The sequence below is a fragment of the Cydia strobilella genome, chromosome 3 (genome assembly GCF_947568885.1).
Source record: "Cydia strobilella chromosome 3, ilCydStro3.1, whole genome shotgun sequence".
Classification (NCBI taxonomy): domain Eukaryota; kingdom Metazoa; phylum Arthropoda; class Insecta; order Lepidoptera; family Tortricidae; genus Cydia; species Cydia strobilella.
This window is the reverse complement of record NC_086043.1, coordinates 16,980,776-16,998,760: the sequence shown is the minus strand read 5'-3', so window position 1 is coordinate 16,998,760 and position 17,985 is coordinate 16,980,776. Positions and strand designations below refer to the sequence as shown.

Genomic DNA, 17,985 nt, shown 5'->3' with positions numbered 1-17,985 from the left:
ATGTTTTATTTATATATTTTTTGTAAATTCGATACAAATAAAACTGCAAAATATATTAATTATCGTTTATTGTTTTTTTTTAAGGGGTATTGGCAGAATGTCATTCCGAACCATAAGCAAATATTGGTTATAGTTTTTTTTTGGCTGAATGCCATGATGCTGTGTCACAAATATATGTGAAATGGAAATTAAAAAAGAGCCACTTCCCGGCCTAGGCCTGCAACTTTGTATGAAATTTCATTACAGGCCCCTCGTCTAGCCGCGCCGGAGTCGTGATACTTCCCAGCCTAATATAAAGAACGTAATATCAATATTACATAGCATGTTTGAGAAAATATAATTACAGGCCTTTAAGACACTGACAATAGGGTCGTGTAAATACCAATATTTTTGCAACGTTGGCTTGTAAAGTTGTTTGTGAACTCGACGGTACTTATAGTGCATCAGTAATCACGAGATAGTTGATTGAGCGCGCAAGAAGGACTTCTTATCGCTGTTATCTCGCCAAGCGCCAAGATAGCACCGGTTTTATTGCACCACCCCGGTAAACTACACCCAATAAAGCAACACATTCTGCGTATTGCATCGACGATTGTATTTATGTAGGAAAGACTGGAGACGTGGACTGTCAAACAAAAATGTGCAGAAAGTTCCTGAGTTCTTGATACCTTTACAAAGACAATGATATTGCAGGAAGATCTCTCCTGGGTTTCAAACAGTTAATCCAGGTTCTACCCCAGCATGTTTTCTTTATGATTATATGGTGTTGTAGGTATAAATCCATTTCTTTACGCGAGAACAAACAAAGTAACAACATAATGCACCTGTATCAATGCCTCTTTCATATATTCCGTTGCGGTCTTCAGATTTTATACGTCTTAGTTCTGAAAATAAGTAATGCCTCTAAAAAAACCGGAAATTACTTTTTAACGTTTTATCATTTAAAACTGTCACGATTCGCATCATTTTGGCAGTGGCTAACTCTCAGTGCAATCACTACCTACTGAAGCCAAGCAATGTTCGAGCTATTAGCGCAAGGCCAGCTCACTTCCAGTCTGCGAGCTCGGGCCATTGAAAATTAAATGGATACATTTGCCTGCGAGTGTAGTTTCTGGAAAATTCGCAACGCTTCACGTGAAATTATGGCATCTGTAACACGTCTACCTATTTCACGTTTGTTTCTGATTTAAGCGCGTGTTATACGGCATCAGAGTGGCGGATTTAATAACTCTTGGAATGTCTAATGAAATAAATGCTGCTGACTTGCTGAGTGCCGATGACCGCTAGGACTGTTAGGAGATAAAAGTATCGAAAAAACAAACATCTTACATTTACAGCAACAGTAAATGTAAGATGTTTAAGTATTTCTTAACAGTTATCTTACATTATTTATGTTGTTGTTTTAAGTGTTTTATTAATTCACGTAAAATGTTTCGTAAAGTTTAATAGCTACACTGGGCGTCCTCTCGATCGCATGCACTAATTTATTGAAATTAAATCTCACCCTCGCTTGCGATATCGCGTCACCACAAGTGTACCGACGTGTAATTATGAGCATCTCTCTAATAATTATATAACGTTTGAATGAAATAGTAATAAATAGCAAAGTTGGTTGCCGAGTCTTGCACTCAAGGTACAAATAGTTTTCCTGTTGTGCATTTTTAAACATCTTTCTTAATTTATTATAATCGTATGTACTTACAAGTTTGAACGTGACAACAAGTGTTTACAAGCAAACCGCAACGGTTTAAAAAAACTCTTTTTACTTTCTACATCACACTCGGGATTTCATAAATTTATTAGGAACGGCATCACGAGTTGGCGTGCTGCCTAATTGAGCAAATGAGGCACGGAATAATCTGACCTGATACTCACACGACAATACAATGTGCTGAAAGGAAAAATGCGTTTGGAAAAGCTCGTTAAATCATATTAGGAAAAAAAAGGAAAAAAAGGCTAGAGCTTCACTCTCTCTGAATAAAATGGATGAAGTACTGGCTGAAAAGCTCTGAAATGGCGACCACGAAACCCGTGGGCGTGGTGGTTAGATCTCCTAAACCACGGCCCAACGGGGTATGCTGACATTGGGCGAATCGCCGAGTATCGTAGTAAGAAACATCTATTTTGGGGCTCAAATCTGCTCAAGAAAGTTACGTGCTCACATGACTAGGGTTAATTCACCTAGGGTTAGTTTACTTTATGTTAGAGTTAGCAAAAACGATCAGTCTTTCGTTTTGAAAATGCTCGTGATATTTTACGGCAATAATTCGCATTAAGACTAGCTGTAGGAGGAAGCAACTAACGCACAACCAGCAATCATATTATTGCAAATGTAAATGCACGGAGTGATCGATACTTTGATAAGCGATTTCCTCGTCGGCCATTGGCCTGCGTCAAAGAAAAACCTACAGGTACCTACTAACTACATACTAGGTAAGTAAATATGTTTCAACCACATGTTAAAAATGTAAGGGGTATCGTATGATAAGATTTGGTTGTTACACATATACCTATGCTATTTGCTCCACTCCAGTATGCTAATACAGGTGTAATACAGCAAAGATTCTTCTAGGTATCTACCTATTACCTAAGTGTTCCCTGTAGGTACCTACCCGATCAATAACTGATCAAGCTGGGATAAATTATGTTCTGATTAAAATTATATGATAAAAAGCGTTTGATTACAATACTATACTTTCCCCTCTTATTATCGAACGATCGGATGAACTCAAAGATTTCTGGTAAACTAATGTATTCCTGGTAAACAATGAACATGCTCTCCCTACACCTACCTAATCGGCTTGTCTATTATCACACGTTACGAGGTACATAATAGCCAAGCAATAGGATTATGTTATGTATAACTTATCGCGCTTACCGGTTACGCTAACCTAGACTGTTGAACCATCAGACCGAGCAAATCGCTAAAAGAAAAGCAGCAAAAGAGTGAACCGAGATTTTGCAGTTGTTGTGAATACTGAGATCGCTAAAACTGGGTCAGAGAGCATTCAGTAAGCAATGTGAACAGGGTTGCAGTCGCCTGCGGAGTTCTCATCGATTTCTAGACCGCCACGTTTTAGTTCACGGCCACAACCCTAAGTCTGCGTAGGCTTTCACACACGAATTACCTTCTTAACTCTAATTTACTAGAAGTTCTATTCTAGAACATAAACTCCTATGGAATAATGGTGTACAAGTAGCCGGGGTTGCATAAAGCGTCCAGACTGTTCTTTGAACTATTGGGATTTTTTTTTTAATTATGTAATGACGCTTGTTTGTGGAATGCAATGGCCGGAACGTCACTTAAGTTTGCGTCATAGCTTGGAGGTATACCTAGCCTTAATCCTGTAGTAAACAAGTAGGTACTTACCTATCTATCTAGCTAGATGTAGTGTAGGTAAGCCACTACAGAACTAGTAATAAGGTAAGGTAACTTCTTTAATGTATTCCGTGTAAGCCAATCACTGTTGAGGTTATGAATATTGAATTTGTATAAATGTAGGTATATATATTTAAAACTAGCTCTTGCCCGCGACTTCGTCTGCGTGGAGTTAGTAATTTGGGAAGATTATTTTTATCCTATCTGCTTTTTATCGATTCCCCATGTACACTTCTGATGATTTCGGGGATAAAAACTACCCTACTTATGTCCTTTCCCGGGATTCAAACTATCTCTATACCAAAGTTCAACTACACCGGTTCAGCGGTTTAAGCGTGAAGAGTTAACAGACAGACACACTTTCGCATGTGGATGTATATTTGTGTAAGTATAGTATCATTGTAGTCTCGACTTGTCTTTTTTCATATCCACGCTTTACAATCCTGCACCAAACTGTCTCTGTTTAGCCCAATGGTTGACTGGTAGAGCATGCCTCAAGGCGTTAAGTCCGCCATTTGTACCCTTTTTGTGCAATAAAGTTTAAATAAATAAATAATGATAGACGTTGCTCCTCTAATAAAATTTTCAACATAATTATTTATGGTGCTACTTACTAGTGTGAACTCAACAACCGTAATTCACAATCAGTTCTTACTTTGATCGATAAATCATAATATCGCAACAACTTTACAGCCCACTTTCCTACAAGTACAATTCTGAACTCCACTTACGCTTATTTTTTATGAATCTAAGGATTAAAATACCTACTTGAAGCGAAATAAAAATATATAACATTTAAAAACTTTAGCGTTTTGAACTCATATTAAATCGCATTAAATAAAAATATTTTTGATCTGTACTTAATCAATTTGTTAAGAGCAACTGATGGAATGACAGATTCGATTGAGTAAATCATTTACGTAACCCTAATTGACTCATCCGCCAGATAGTATCTTATCGAATTCGATTATATGTGGCTAGGTTGACCTCGAAATACTATTAATATGACATTTCCCATATAAACTTCTAAATTATCTTCGATAATTAATATACTCGTAATTTACTACATTTCCTATTTTATAGGCAAAACCGTTAACAGGTTTGATTTCCTTATCGATTTAACCTTTACCAGTATGCATCGTTTTTGTCTCTATACCGTATCATATATTTTATTGTATTAGACGTGGTGTCAATGTGGTGTCATTGTTACTTCAATGTTTTACTATCTTCTATCTTCTTCCTATAAATAAAGGTGATGTGATTCTGGCCTCTAGGCTAATAAAAAATCCGTGAAAAATGTTTCCTCTCCTATAGCTTTATACAGAAGTACCTAAATATTTGGTTTATCAAATAACCGTTGTTCCTCAGGTCAGGTGTAGCTGGTGTAAGATTGGTTACTTACTACTAAGATACCTACTCGTAATAAGTACAGGTGATTTTTTTGTCGTGAACAGTAACATATGTCGATAAAGCTCCCTTAAACTATTAACGCGCAACGCTAAAACAACTGACAATTAATTAATTAACTCCTTAATTAATTACCAATTTAAGAAAAAAATCCTTACTTATCAACATACATGGTCGCTACTAGTCACGTGACTTAATTGCAATGTAAACAACGTAATGAATGACTTATGAAATTTATCATTGTCAATATGACTTTTTTTAACGTTTCCAGCCAGTAAATATAATGGGGTTGAATGGAATAATTATAGTCTATCAATTATAGTCTATTTTTCAGTAGAAAAAGGCGCAAAATTAAAATTTTCTATGGGACGATAATCCTTCGCGCCTACGTTTTTAAAATTTGCTGTTTTTTTCTACTGACAGACATGGCTTGATTAATCTGCTATGAGTCCGTGACAGTTCTATTTACCAAGTAGGGTAACCATAAGACTCGGTAAATGTGATTAAAAAATTATTAATTACTAGCTGTGCCCGCGGCTTCGCCTGCGTGGAATTCGGTCTGTGTCAGTAAGCGGCTAATTCACCCCTAATTTATCTCCCTGTCCCCTGGAGACGGAACTTAAAGTAAAGTTGACAGATGGATACGCTAGAGGACTGTAGTCCGGATAAAATATTTTACAATTAGGTACCTACCACCAAAGATAGATATAACTCCGTAATAGATGGATACAGTCTAAGGAAAAAAAGTGCCTCGAAAATCACGAAAATTTGATTCTCGATCAGATGTCGCTACTACCTTTTGCCTACTCTGGTATAGAGGGCGTTAACGGTTTCGTTTGTTATTATTTAACAATTTTAACGCATATCAGTGAAAGAACATGGGTCAAAATAATAAAAATAATTAATGCAAATAAAAAAAATCATTTATCCATATTTAAATACATTTTACCGTATTTTTATAAATATTCATTTTTAGTTTTAAAGTGTGTCGACAGATGGCAGTGAATTTACTGTGGTTACAAAATTTACTATGATAGTACCGCTCTATAATATTATATCCTCTTTGCTACCACTAAATAAAATTACACTCCAAAATGTTTTTTTTTTTGCCCTTATTCAAATTTTTGACGTGATTTAAACGGCATAGAGTAGTAGGTGTATATCGAACGATACAGTACTATTTTTGTATTTTTACGTCCTTGACTGTACCTATCCAAATCGGGTACACTACATATTTCCGAAAAATTTTATTCCGAATTTTAGAATGTCGAATTTTATCATTCCGATTTTTAAATGCTCGACCCATCAAAATTCCGACTGTCATAATTACGAATGATGAAAATCACGAAGATTTATATTTCCGAAAACCCAAAAAGCCGAATTTTGTAAATTCCGAACTACATAATTCCGACTATAACAATTCCGATGGTGGCAAACATCGAATTTAACATTTACGATTTTCAAAATCACGAATTCGTAATTGCCCTTATTCCGAAATAACGTGATTCCTATTTTAAATATCCCAATTTTTAAATTTCCACTTTTTTGGCAACAGTTCGTTTTCTTGGGGGTCGCAGGTCTAACCTAACCTAACCCACTTTTCTGGCAACAGTTCGTTTTCTTGGGGGTCGCAATTCTAACCTAACCTAACCCACTTCTGGCAACAGTTCGTTTTCTTGGGGGTCGCAGTTCTAACCTAACCTAACCCACTTCTAGCAACAGTTCGGGTTCGCAGTTCTGTCTAATTTATTTATGCCGAATTTTTATGCCAAAAATATTTTATGCCGAATTTAACATGACGCGGCACGACAGGTACCCGTAATAATTACTAAAACGTAAGTCTTCATTTGAATATCACGGACTTCATTTTTCCGATCTTGTAAGAAACCGAATTTCTGAATACCGAATTATTTTATTTCCGATCGGACAATGATTTTTCGGAATTTAGGAATTCGGAAAAAAAATATTTTCGGAAAAGTGTAAAATCGGAACTTTAAGCTTTCTGTCAAGTGACAATCGGATTTAAAGTTTTCGGAAATAGCACATTCGTGATTTTATTCCATCGTGTTTTTAAAAATCGTTATTTTGATATTTCGGACTTATAAATAATCGGGATTATGAAAGTCGTGGTTATAAAAATCGGAAAAACGTATTTCGGAATATTTGGGTGTTCCCATCAAAATCATGTCATCCAAATCGGTCCTCCAGTCAAATCAATCTAAGCATGACGCCGGCGGCGGGCAGCGTCTGCCCCTTTTTTTTGTTTTCGGAGTGGGAAATGCAACTGCGTAGCGTCTGCCCCTACGACTTGTTGATGTTCATAGCGAAGCAGACGCTCACGGGGACCTGTAGGCGCTTGAAGCGGAACGGGAAGTTGCTCGGAATGAGGGGGATACGCAGGATGAACACGGCTTCTCCGGCGCCACACTCCGTCAGGATCTGCGCCTACATATGTATTGCGTACGATGTATTTGGGATCACAATCGAGACTCGCGCTGGCTTGCCGTTTCAGCCGAAAGCGAAGCGACCTGCCTGGCTAGAGCACCACTGAGTCTCTCACCGTGGTTTTTCTCAGACTCCTGAGACCGTGCCCCTTGTGGCCGCAATGCATTGCGAGACTTTCGCGAAAGATTCGATTTTTTTCGGGAAGGCATGGTAACGCGTATAAGTCCCAAATCGTTTGACATTTACTGAAAAATGTTTTTTTTAAAGTACCCACCTTCGTGACCATTATTAAGAGGAAAGGGCACGGCCGCTTCCCCATGCAAACGCAGTCTCCATTTTTTGGATAAAAACTACCCTATGTTCTTCCACGGGACTATACCAAATTTTATCTTTTTTTTTTTTTATAAACTGATCGGCGATTGGCCCTAGTCACACCTGGTGGAAAGTGAAGACAGGGCCTAAGATGGAGCTCACCGATTCAGTAGCAGCCTATTCACTCTTGTTTTAAAGAGACCGAGGTCATATTGATCAGGGAATACAGATGGCGGGAGCGCATTCCATTCCTTAGCCGTCCGTACCAAAAAGGAGGAGGCAAAACGTTTCGTCCGAACGAATGGAATGTGGACCACGAACGGGTGCATTCGCTCCCCGCGCCTGGATGTCCGATGATGGAAAGGGGAAGGTGGAAATGTATCTAAATCGGTTTAGCGGTTTAAGCGTAAAGAGAAATTAAAAAAAGTTTTTTTCATATTTTTTGTGTTTTCACTCGGGAATGGTGTCATTTTGATATCATAAATGAATCCGGCATACCCATTTATACAAAAACGATACCTAACTTGGCCTAGTTGCTAAAATGATATAGTTATCAAGATAAAGTTTTTAACCCCTTTTTCACCACCATGGGGGATGAATTTTTAAAAAAGCTGAAAAAAAAATTCTTACTTTTTAACGTAATTAACGTTTTGCAAAGTTTTAAGTTCCTGGCTTAAAATAAAATTTGCACCCCAAGACAAACTTTCATCCCCTTTTCAACCCCCTGAGGGGTTAAATTTCCAAAAAAGTCAAAATTAGTTTTTTTGTAATCGTATATCATACCTTTCTAAGAAGTTTCAAAGCATTTGTAATGGATTCAAACTTTCAACCCCCTTTTAACCCTGTTAGGGGATGAATTCTTGAAAACGCTAAAATCACTTTTCCTGTATTATAATAATATGCCCATTATACAAAGTGTCAAGTAACGCACTCAAAAAAAAATTAAACTCCATACAAACTTTCAACCTCTATTTCACCTCCTTAGGGGATGAATTTTCAAAAACACTGAAATTAGTTTTCTTGTATTTCAATAATATATCTTCTTACGAAGTTTCAAATTGCTAGCTTAAAATAAATCTTGAACTCCATACAAACTTTCATCCCCTTTTTAACCCCCTTAAGGGTAAAATTTCTCAAATTTTTATAGCCTATAACCTGGCCGTGGATTTTTTCGACAGATTAGTAAAGTTTGCATCAAAATCCGTTCAGCCGTTTTCATTTGTAGCGCGGTCAAATAAACAGACAAACAGATAAACAGATAAACAGACAAACAGATAAACAGATAAACAGACAAAAATTCTAAAAACTGTTGGAATGTGTTCTGTTATCGATTCTAAGTATCCCCAGCCAAGTTTTTTTCGAATATCTTCCATGTACAGACTTTCGACCCTCTTCCGCTTTATTATATGTATAGATAACAAAATACGTTTACAAATTTTTGAGTAGGAACACGTTTGTGATCACGACTTATATGAATCATCCTGGGTATTGCTAAAAGGGAGGCAGGTACCTAATATGCGAAGGGGGAAGATGAAACTTACTTCATATCGTAATTTATGTATAGAACTTTCTATTCAGAATTACGTAAACTGAAGTTTGTGGGTGCGTCATTAAGGGGATTTCATGCCCCAATGACCTTCGATCTGATCCCTTGGTTTTGCAATACTTCAAAGTTCATTGTCTTCGAGATCTTTGGCATCAAAGTTGAACAGTTTTAAGCCAAAAAAACTAGTTTTCTGGTCATAACTTTTGTTTTAATTAGTTTAAAATTAAAACCAGTTTTCAGACGTCATCAAGACGAACCCAAATATGTTGATTTCGTATATGTAAGATCAATCACAGCAATCGAGATACGAAAAAAAAATTTCTTTTTAGACAATGTTTAAAAAAAAACAAAAAAATAAGTACTTATTTCTTTCAAAATCCGGTACACAAAAATGGAGATAAAAGATTGAAAAACCGATAGCCGTTTGTCTTATAATTCTTTCTGGTGCAGAATGCAGAAGTAGGAGATAGGATTCAAAACTTGTCAAAAATCGATGAAAACCTAGGGTAGCCCCTTAAGAGGTATAAATGATATAAATCTTGTAGGTACTTGAAGAGGCTCTATTTTGCTTATTATAAAAAAATGGAACATGTCTGCTGTTGTCAGTTTTCTGAATAACTACCTACCCTGTTAGTGCATTTGTAATCATTTAGTTAGTACAGCCATTCTCAACGTGTGCTCCGCGGCTCCGCAAAGCCTCTGTTGGGGCTCCGCGATAATACTTGTAATAATAAAAAAGAAGGTATGTCTGGTTAACAGTGACGAACGAAAATATTTAATTTGGGGCTCCGTCAAATGTTTCGCTTTCCAAAAGGGTTCCGTCACCAAAAAAGTTTGAGAACCGCTAAGTTTAGTAATATATTTATATAAGAGTAAATAACCTAATTATATCAAGGTGGGAAGGTACTGCAGTACTACATGCACCTATGCTAGCGACAACGGTGATCACTAAGTACCTTTCTAGGCAGGTGGTGATATATACAATACAAATCCTCTTTATTGCACAACCTCAGAATAAATATATATATTATGTGCCTCTATCATAACTACCTAATCGTCTCTTATTGTCAATTATCTTAACAATGGCCTAATCATTTTACAACTTTGACAAACTGTCAGACATTAATATACATACAATCAAATCTACATTTTATCAGATTTGTTGTAGTTAAATTTAATAGGTATGGCAGATACAATGGTCGACAGGTGTGTATGTTACCTATTCTAAAGTAACGCAGCGTCTTACGTAAGCGAACAACTCGCGAACGCGATGTGAAGCGGTGCGGCGGGCCCACGGGGTTCTCAACGAGATTGCCCACGTAGGACACTTCTATAGGTATCAAAGAATTGATTCACCCCGCGCCGCGTCGCTTCGCTTCGCGTTCGCGTGTTGTTCGTCTACGTAGAACGCTGCGTAAGGATAGTTACTTTATATTTTGTCTAATACCTACTTACGTAGTAATCTTTGAAGTGAATGTCCTTTTAGATTTTATTATGTTATTTGGATCACTTTCATATTTATTTACACGTGGAGGGTAAATGGATCGTTAAGCCACCATACCTAGATAAGATTGCCACCTAATCAGAATTACCTATACTGCGCCGAGTACAATGTACAATTCTCACAATGATATGATTACATTGATACCTTTGATCGCTTTTATTACCATTATTGATACTTTAATTGGAAACTTAAATGAACAATTTCTCCGTATTTTTCCTTTAACTCTTTATCAGTTAAGTAGTTCCTGTTTACGGTGTCTACCCTATTAGATAAACAGTATAGCACTAAGGCCTCATCACGAGCGGTTTTTCAACGCGCGTTAATAAAGCGCGTGAATCTGCCCGCACGCATTTAAAGACCAAGGCTTAAAGTTGAAAATCCAACAACGCTTGATAAAAAGCGCTACCGCCATCGTGTGAATAAATACACATGTTCCCATTTGTGTCATTCAAACGCCTTTTTAAAGCGTATTGAAAAAGCGTTCGTGAAAATGTGACCTAAGTCTACAATTTGCAGGTAATATTTTCTTCTTCATACTATGCACTGAACTGTCTAGTGCTCAGAATAATGACTAAAGCAAAGAAGCCGGGCAAAAATAAAAGCTTGGTAAAAGATATCGTATTCACAACACGTTATTACTTTTTGTCTATGAGTGAGTGAGACAATATAATCCGCAAGTTCTTTCGTTTTTTTTCAGTATTGTCATAAGATAAACTGAGGGAAATGTCAAATGGTCCTATGTGGTTCTATAATATAATCCAGCCAAATAAAATATATGTTCGTTATTTCACAGGTAGGTGTCAACTGTAACAACTTGACATAGTCGTATTATTTTAGTTGAAATATTTCGGGATGTTTCAGCGGTCATCTTGGTTTATTTTAATTATATTTTTGCTATTCCTGAAAGATTGTTGGAAAACGTGCTGAGTTTTTATTTGTAATGGTTTGAAGTTCCCTTTGTGATAATGTCTTGTGTGATCGAGGGCTGTAAATCGCATACAGGAAGAAAAGAAAATACGCACAAACCGATAACCTTTAATCGGTGAGTTTTGTTCAATTTTGAAGAAATTTATTTATAGGACCTGACCCTAAACATAGAAATCGATATGTTGTTTATGTAATTATTACTTGCATTCAAGTCTATATAGATTTTTGCATATATTTTCGAACTTTTCTGCTAAGTATGAAAGGTTATATTTTTGGCATAGTGATGTATCGACCTCAGATCAATAACCTATCGACATTTACAGCTTTCTTATAGTTTGGCCCAGGACTGTCTCATTTTAATTTGATGAGTACAGTCAAGGGCATAAATATATATACATTCCCAAAGTCTCAAAAATATGTGTACGCTCAGACAATAAAATCGTGTTCACATATTTTTAAGCCATTTGTCTGGATCGATATTTTTGCCTTCGACTGTACCTATAGTTTTCTTTGTTCTTACTTACTGACAGATTGTGTTTGCCAGACCATAGTTTAATACTAAAAACCGGTCAAGTGCGGGTCGGACGCGCGCACCAAGGGGACCGTACTTTTTAGTATTTGTTGTTATAGCGGCAACAGAAATACATCATCTGTGAAAATTTCAACTGTCTAGCTATCACGGTTCATGAGATACAGCCTGGTGACAGACAGACGGACAGCGAAGTATTAGTAATAGGGTCCCGTTTTTACCCTTTGGGTACGGAACCCTAATAAAAAAGACATTAATGATCATTGATGAATGTTCCTTTTATTAATATTGTTGGTCACAAAACTCAACTTTTTATTTCAGATTTCCAAAGGACGAGGAATAGGGGATATTACTGCAATGTTCTGCCACCAGAGTGCAGCACTAGCTTTTTTAGTGCACCGTAGAGTAACTTATTCATACTGTACCTTTAACAGGTTTTTGACAAGTTTTCAGGGGACCTCCCGGAAAACTCGAATCCGAAATTTCGTTATCTAGCTGCCTCTTTATCGCTCGAATACGCAAGAGTGACAGAGATGTTAGATAACGAAATTTCGATTTTCTTGTTTCGCGATAGACCCTCAGATTGTGATAGTGGCGCCACCTACGCCGAGTTTCGCGTAATATTCCCTATTATTAAATAATAATAAAATATTACACGAACGTTTTTTTTTCCTATTTGGTACAATCTGCTGCAGAGAAAAGGTACCCCACGTCCATACTAATTTACAGAACTTTGTATGCAGGGGGGTGCCTTTTCTCTGCAGCTGACTGTACATGACTAGAAACTATACTTAGTCTTTTAGCATTAGAAAAAACGGTAAACCATTTCCACGTGTCTTTTTATTGACAAGTTTTTTTATAAATATAACAATATTTTACTTATGAAAGCAAAAGTATGTAAATGATCGTATATTATATTTGTTGTGACTTATTTTCAAAGTGTTTTTCGATAAAACGACACGTTAAGATCGCTCGCCTTCTTTCTAATGATAAAAAAAGGAGAGGTATAGTTAGACGGTTCTGAGTGGTAGACTGCAAATGAGATAAAAGCTATATTAGGTACTTGCATTAATCCTCATATCAGGCGGCTCTTTGATTCCAAGGATTGCATAATTTTTATACTTTTTAATGATTTTTAGAATATGAAAATTATAAAAAGTGTAAAACATTGCAGCATTTCATTTCAACGAGCCGCCTGCTACAGATTTCTTGAAATTGCCGCGTTTTTTCAGGTTCAACTTTCATTAACCAGACTATTATCAATTTGCCAATTTCGTGATTATTATTTTACACGGCACATACACTTATGCATAATTTATCGATATAAAAAGTCGACACAGTTACATCCCTAGCAAATTATCAAACTTATGACACCGTACGTAAATGAGAAATAACAAGCATATATGCATCTCTTTTCGGCAAATTATCTAATTCATTATTATTTATCTCCACGGGACTTAATCGCGTAAAATAGTTTTAAATTTACCTCCGAGCGAGTTAAGGAACATATCGCAGCTGTCAAGAACCGTCAGGTGAACAAGTCTGCCGTTGCTGAGCATTTACTAGAGTCAGGGCCAAACCACTGGAATGAGCTTCACAACCCTAGAATACTTTCTACAGATCGTGGGTTTTATAGTAGAAAAATCCGTGAAGTCATTGAAATCAAGAAACATAGAAATTTCAATCGAGACGAAGGTTTTAGGATCTCATCCACATGGAACCCAGTCATTAGTAAGTGTAAGCGAAACCAAATATCGAAAGTTGAAAAATCGAATATTGTGAGTGTTGTGTGTCGACCCGGTAACATCCCTAGTGCGCAAAACGTTCAAGTTAATAAACAAGACCAAGTGCGGGTAGTTCGAAAAACTCGCGCGCCTAGAAGATGTTGATGTCAACTTTAGCCAGTCTTCTCCGAGACCACGGGGACAACGCCGTCCTCGAAACGTCGGAGGTAAATTTAAAACTATTTTACGCGATTAAGTCCCGTGGAGATAAATAATAATGAGTAAAAATTATCTAATTCGTAAGGAAGTAAAGTACGGGTATACATATTTGCGAAGCATTTTTGCCCGACTTCTATGCTTTAGTCATTATTCTGAGGGAACTACATATAGTTTGTCAAAGGACTGTCTCATTTCAAGCACAGAGAAAATCATATTATCTTTGTCTTGCACTAGTACTAGCACCTAAAAGAAAAGGAAGAGTATAGTTTTTTTGTTCTTATTTATTATTATTATTCAATGGTGACCAACTATACCTATTTACAAGACAAGCTACCTAAATTTCCTTTGGAAATTCAAAATTATCAAAGGTTAAGGTAGGAGACGCTGAAAAAAACTAAAGAATAATGAAAATTTATATTTATTAAATAATAACCTTGTTAACTTACTGAGATTCCCAAACACGTCCAGCTCTTTAACCTATATTTACAGTTCGGGCTGCTTAATACTATATTTACATCACGTTCGGGGCAGGCTTCGGATCACAGGAGAATGCTTGTTGGGTCTAGACAGGTGCTCCTACTTCCTCCTGATATGACCTCGTTAGGTGATGAGCAGCGGCCGTGAGTGCACGCAGGGAACAGCGGAGACCACGGAGGTGGCGCCTGCAGGCAGCGGCAGCACGGACAGCAGACTCCCTCTCATCCTCTCCTTCAATACCGGAGTCACCGGCAGCACTCGAAGCATCACTCTCCGTGTCACTCAAGTCTGACACTCTCCTCAGTGGCTGCTCCGGCTCCTCGCTATCCCCCGCAGACCACAGCAACTCAGTCTTCAGGTCATTCAGCATAGCGAACATGCTGAATGGGTCATCGTCCCCTTCTTGTGGCAGATTCATGAGACGGCTGGGAATCAGCACTGTGTCATCCATGGTGTTCACCATTTTCACAAACTTCTCCATGTCATTGAGGATACTCTGTTTAGAGAACTCAGTACCATCATGACGGGCAATTCTTCGCAGGCTGTTCCTGTAACAATAGGAAAAAGATATTAGTTAACTGTTGATTTGACACATTATATTATTTCTGTTCAGTTGCATTTTTTTTTCAGACTTCCTTGTAGATGTAGATGTAATTGAGTTATATATAATATACCAAATATAAACATGCTATTTTACAGATAAATAGGTAAGTAACTATAATTGTTTGTTCATAATCAAAATTTAAATTATTTAAAACCTAGCCTTTTATGGGATTGGAATGATGCCTTCTACCTTCATTTTATTTTTTAAAAATATGAATAAGTAGGTAACATGTAGATATCTTGACAAGACAATAATAGGCGCAATGTAATAGACATCCATAATTAATTAAGCCCATGGTAATATTCACACAATTTGACATAAATGTGACTGAATACAGCTTTATAAGAGGAATTACTTTTGAAATAACATTATGTCTGATTGATGATACTATTTCCAGCTAATCATTCATACCATAATGAGCTTAGTATACGACCTAAAATAATTATTTAATGACGAAAACAGAAACTGTAAATAAACTGTAAACATAGGTTAAAAAAAAGCGCTGGTGGTCTAGCAGTAAGAGCGTGCGACTTTCAATCTGGAGGTAGTTTACTGGATTGGAAGGTCAGATGGCAGTCGCTTTCGTAAAAACTAGTGCCTACGCCAATTCTTGGGATTAGTTGTCAAGCAGACCCCAGACTCCCATGGCGTTATAACGCAAAAATGATGATGATGAAAACAGAAAAAAGGGTAGGTTAGTCCTATCTTGTTACTAGCTACATCACGTTATATTATGGGTTCAATAATCTAAATTGAAGTTGATATAGCCGTCAATTGAATTTAATTTGACAGAAACCATCCATTCCGTGCCGGTGTGAGAGAGAGTTCGATTTGATGTAACAATGCGAGCCGTGTAGCATATTATTAGTTTACTAAGTACGATGTTGCTTAGTCATATAGTAAAAGTCAAATCATATTCGAAAGGTAAAGGTAGGTCGTTTCTCTGTGCACTATTCGCTTCGATCATGGTGATTAAGTGATTATATTTTATATAAATACCACTCTTACCACAGATATTTTGTCGTGAGTCACGGCTGGAGCGCATGCCCAAAAGCATTTAGGAATTCCCGAATAACCTCATTCTGGCCATAATGATTTTTTAACCGTAGAAAAATTTGGTAACATCGATTGGATTAATACTAGCTAACTCATCCTTTAAAATCACGGTCATATCGTGTTTTAGAAACAGCAATGCCATGAGTAATGGTGTCATGATATTGCGTTATGTTTATAATGATTTTAAACCATGGTCAAATTGTGCTGGTTCTCTAAATAGGCGACATCGACGCTCCACATATAACAAGTCATTTGGGGCACGGGAATGCAACCAACACTCGCACACTGGCACTGTTTGGTATTAGGGACACGGGTGTTACCCGAACCATCGGCCATTAAACACCACGTACCTGCTGTTTTCCAATGTAGTAGAAATATCGGTGTTGAAAGACATATTGTTGTGTTATTTAACCGTTTTAAATATCACTGAGCACACACGCTTCAAATAATGCTGTCACCACAAAATTGACGTTTTTATTCACGACACGAAACACTCGATTGTAAAGCGGCCGTACGCTTCCACGACAGTAGACGATTTGCTAAAGAGGAGGGGAGCGCTCGGAATTTATACGAGATGCGACGTATGATGCGGGGGATCGAACTTTGTATTTATCACTACGGAGGAATACTTCATTGTTGATAGATATTTAATGAGCCGTAGTGCGTATCAGTTAATTAATATCATGAGTTTAATTCATGATCTTGACCAAAATATTAAGAATTCCATAAAAGAAGCCGTAAAGTGAACTACGGCCAAACGAAACGTCACAACCCACCCGAGTCACACCACATTTGCCGGCACTGTGATTGGTCGGTTCAAACCCTAACCATTTTTTATTGGCCGGTTCAAATTATTTTATGCGCGGTAATATTTGAAAACTTTGTTTTCTGGAGGTTTTAATGTCTTTAATTGATTTGAGTATAAAAAGCTCGTCACAGACGGAGCGATAATATATTATAAATCTTATAAATAATATACCGGAAGATACTGACAGATATCTTATAGGTAGTACCTATAGCTAAGCACCACTCACGAAAACGATACCAAAATATAAGGTATATGGTATACCGAGCTATATCTTAATATACGATTTAATACGGTATATTACGATATACGAAGTTACGATGTTAATTCGGTATAAATATTAAGATATATTTTGGTATATTTCGACTCTCTCACAATGTAGGTGCTATACAGAGAGCGAAATATATGTATTTTGGATGTATAAGTTTTGGTACCGTTGTCGTGTGACGGTGTATTAATATGTATATTTATATAATTACCTATTATCGCTCCGTCTGTAACGGCTGTATTTTTCACCTGTTTTTATTTTCTAGACCGTTAAGAATCGACCCCTGATTTTTTAGGGTTCCGTACCCAAATTAAGTAAAAACGGGGCCCTATTACTAAGACTCCGCTGTCCGTAAGTCTGTCCGACTACGTCCGTCTGTCTGTCTGCCTCTCACCAGGCTGTATCTCATGAACCGTGATAGCTAGACAGTTGAAATTTTCACAGATGATGTATTTCTGTTGCCGCTATAACAACAAATACTAAAATACGGAACCCTCGGTGGGTGAGTCCCACTCGCACTTGTCCGGTTTTTTTTTTCAGTGAGGTTGACAAAGGTCTTGAAATGTATCGTACAAACAGCAACACACTTAACTGTCCACCGGTGGACCTTATGCCTTTTGTAATAAGGTTTACGAACTGTCAGTTAACAGCGTGGGCGATGGTACCTACATACGTACGGTGCCGCATTGTATGTAAATTGTTCTATTCAGGTTTATGTACATATTATCAACTTGATAGGTGAAAAATTACTTCAATACGATTATAATATGTGCCATTTTCAAG

General features: G+C 37.1%; 1 protein-coding gene across 1 annotated transcript; it reads right to left on the bottom strand.

Moving 5' to 3' along the window:
• Nucleotides 1–14,394: 14,394 nt before the first annotated feature.
• LOC134756023 (mid1-interacting protein 1A) lies at nucleotides 14,395–16,682 on the bottom strand. The gene is made up of 2 exons (XM_063692796.1): nucleotides 16,480–16,682; nucleotides 14,395–15,017 (listed from the first exon to the last, which is right to left on the bottom strand). Exons 1-2 carry the CDS (start codon nucleotides 16,521–16,523, stop codon nucleotides 14,555–14,557), a joined length of 507 nt encoding a protein of 168 aa, XP_063548866.1. The 5' UTR covers nucleotides 16,524–16,682; the 3' UTR covers nucleotides 14,395–14,554.
• Nucleotides 16,683–17,985: the final 1,303 nt, after the last annotated feature.

What these genes read in the sequence shown, in the direction of transcription:
- LOC134756023 (XM_063692796.1), bottom strand. Translation starts at nt 16,523, where the DNA reads ATGTCTTTCAACACCGATATTTCTACTACATTGGAAAACAGCAG. An exon ending in ACTACATTGGAAAACAGCAG is followed by an intron (nt 15,018 to 16,479) that starts GTACGTGGTGTT and finishes CTATTGTTACAG; the next exon opens with GAACAGCCTGCGAAGAATTG.